Source organism: Myotis davidii, unplaced genomic scaffold (assembly GCF_000327345.1).
Source record: "Myotis davidii unplaced genomic scaffold, ASM32734v1 scaffold1509, whole genome shotgun sequence".
In the NCBI taxonomy this organism is placed as follows: domain Eukaryota; kingdom Metazoa; phylum Chordata; class Mammalia; order Chiroptera; family Vespertilionidae; genus Myotis; species Myotis davidii.
This window is the reverse complement of record NW_006299480.1, coordinates 235,488-237,085: the sequence shown is the minus strand read 5'-3', so window position 1 is coordinate 237,085 and position 1,598 is coordinate 235,488. Positions and strand designations below refer to the sequence as shown.

Genomic DNA, 1,598 nt, shown 5'->3' with positions numbered 1-1,598 from the left:
CGAGCCCCCGTGCGAGGCGCCGAGCCCGGAGCTGGCGCAGGAGTGAGTGGGGCGAGCCTCGTAGCGTTGACCAGCAGAGAAGGGGCGCCCGCAGATGCCGCCCTCCCGTGTGGGGGAGCCCCGACCAGCCCGCGCTAGGAAAGCCTCCGGACACATCCCGCGTGGCGTCTCAGCTGTGTTCCCGCCCGCAGGGCAACCTCCCCACCGTGACCACCGAACCCGGGCGCTGAAGGCCAAGTCCCCCCACCTTCTCCCTGCGCTCCCCCCAGCACAGCGGTCTTCCCTGACTTTGCTCCCGCCCCGGGCAGGCGCAATCGTCCACTTTGAGGGCCTGGAGCCAAACCTCACACAGCTAAGCAGACCTCTCCTCCCTTGGTAGGGAGTTGCCCCAGGTGCTCGGATAGGCCTGGGCCTTAGAAACGGAATCATAAGAAATAAAGAAAACAGACACACCCGGGAACATGGGACATAAATGTGTGTTGCATGCAAGTTGGCTACGTGCTCACGTCAGCAACCAGGCTCCCCGTCTGGACAGGGCAGCTGTGCAGGAGGGTCCCCTGGGTGCCCAGGGGGTGGGTGACCCCGGAACCACATCAAACCCCATCCATAGTCCTAAGTCCTGGACCCGGGACTGTGGGGACGTGCTGAGGAGCTGAGGCAGAACACGAACTCCCACATCCACAGCCCACGGACAGCCTGGTGCCCACATCACAGGGACCAGTGATAACCCAGTAAGTCTGGGCCCACAGGCCGGTCGGACTGGCCGGGCAAGTGCCCCAACAAGGGAACAAGAACTCATCCGTGGGAGAGAGGTGGTCGGTGCTCAGAGAGACGGACCCTGAAGGAGCAGCGTGGGAGGGGGAGCAGCGGTAGGTGGGGTGCAGCTCCAACCCACGCGGAGGATTCCCCTCCTCCATGAGCAAGTCGCCTGGAAGCGAAGGGAGGACTGGAGGCTGGGGTGCTGGCTGGCTGCCTGGAAATCCCTGAGCATAGCTCTGTGGACTGCTCACCAGAGACCCTGGCACTGCTCCCCTCATGGGCCTTTCTTGTTGGGGACCCTTCCCTCCCCAGAAGAGCAGGTTGGACAACAAAGGCAGGAATGTCTTTTTTTAAAATATATTTTTATTGATTTCAGAGAGGAAGGGAAAGGGAGGCAGACACAGCAATGATGATTGAGAATCATGGATCGGCTGCCTCCTGCTCGCCCCACGCGGGATGGAGCCCACAACCCGGGCATGTGACTGACTGGGAATCAAACGGTGACCTCCTGGTTCACAGCCCAGGATCAACCACGGAGCCACGCCGGCCGGCCCAGGAATGTCTGGAAACCAGGCTGCCGGGGGATGGGGAAGCGGGGTTCTCAGAGGCCTGGGCTCTCCAGGTCCGCGGCTGTAGGTCCAGGGGCGGAGGCGGCGCAGGGCCAGGAGCCAGGCTCCAGGCTGGAGAGTGGGGAGGAGGCGTCAGAGGGCGATGTGGTCCTCGTACAGCGACAGCAGCAGCAGGATGGCCCAGCCGCCCAGCAGGCCCACGTTGTGCAGCAGGAAGAGCAGCCAGGGCCTCTGGTCCCGAGTGCTCAGCATGGCCGGGAGCTGGGAGGG

At 63.5% G+C, this 1,598-nt stretch overlaps 1 protein-coding gene across 1 annotated transcript in view; it reads right to left on the bottom strand.

Moving 5' to 3' along the window:
• Positions 1-1,252: 1,252 nt before the first annotated feature.
• Positions 1,253-1,598, bottom strand: part of SLC39A4 (solute carrier family 39 (zinc transporter), member 4) — a 3,667-nt gene continuing 3,321 nt past the window's right edge. Inside the window, exon 9 of the mRNA XM_015571373.1 lies at positions 1,253-1,594. Coding sequence (XP_015426859.1) covers positions 1,461-1,594 — 134 coding nt within the window. The 3' untranslated portion in view covers positions 1,253-1,460. The remainder of the gene's footprint in view (positions 1,595-1,598) is intronic.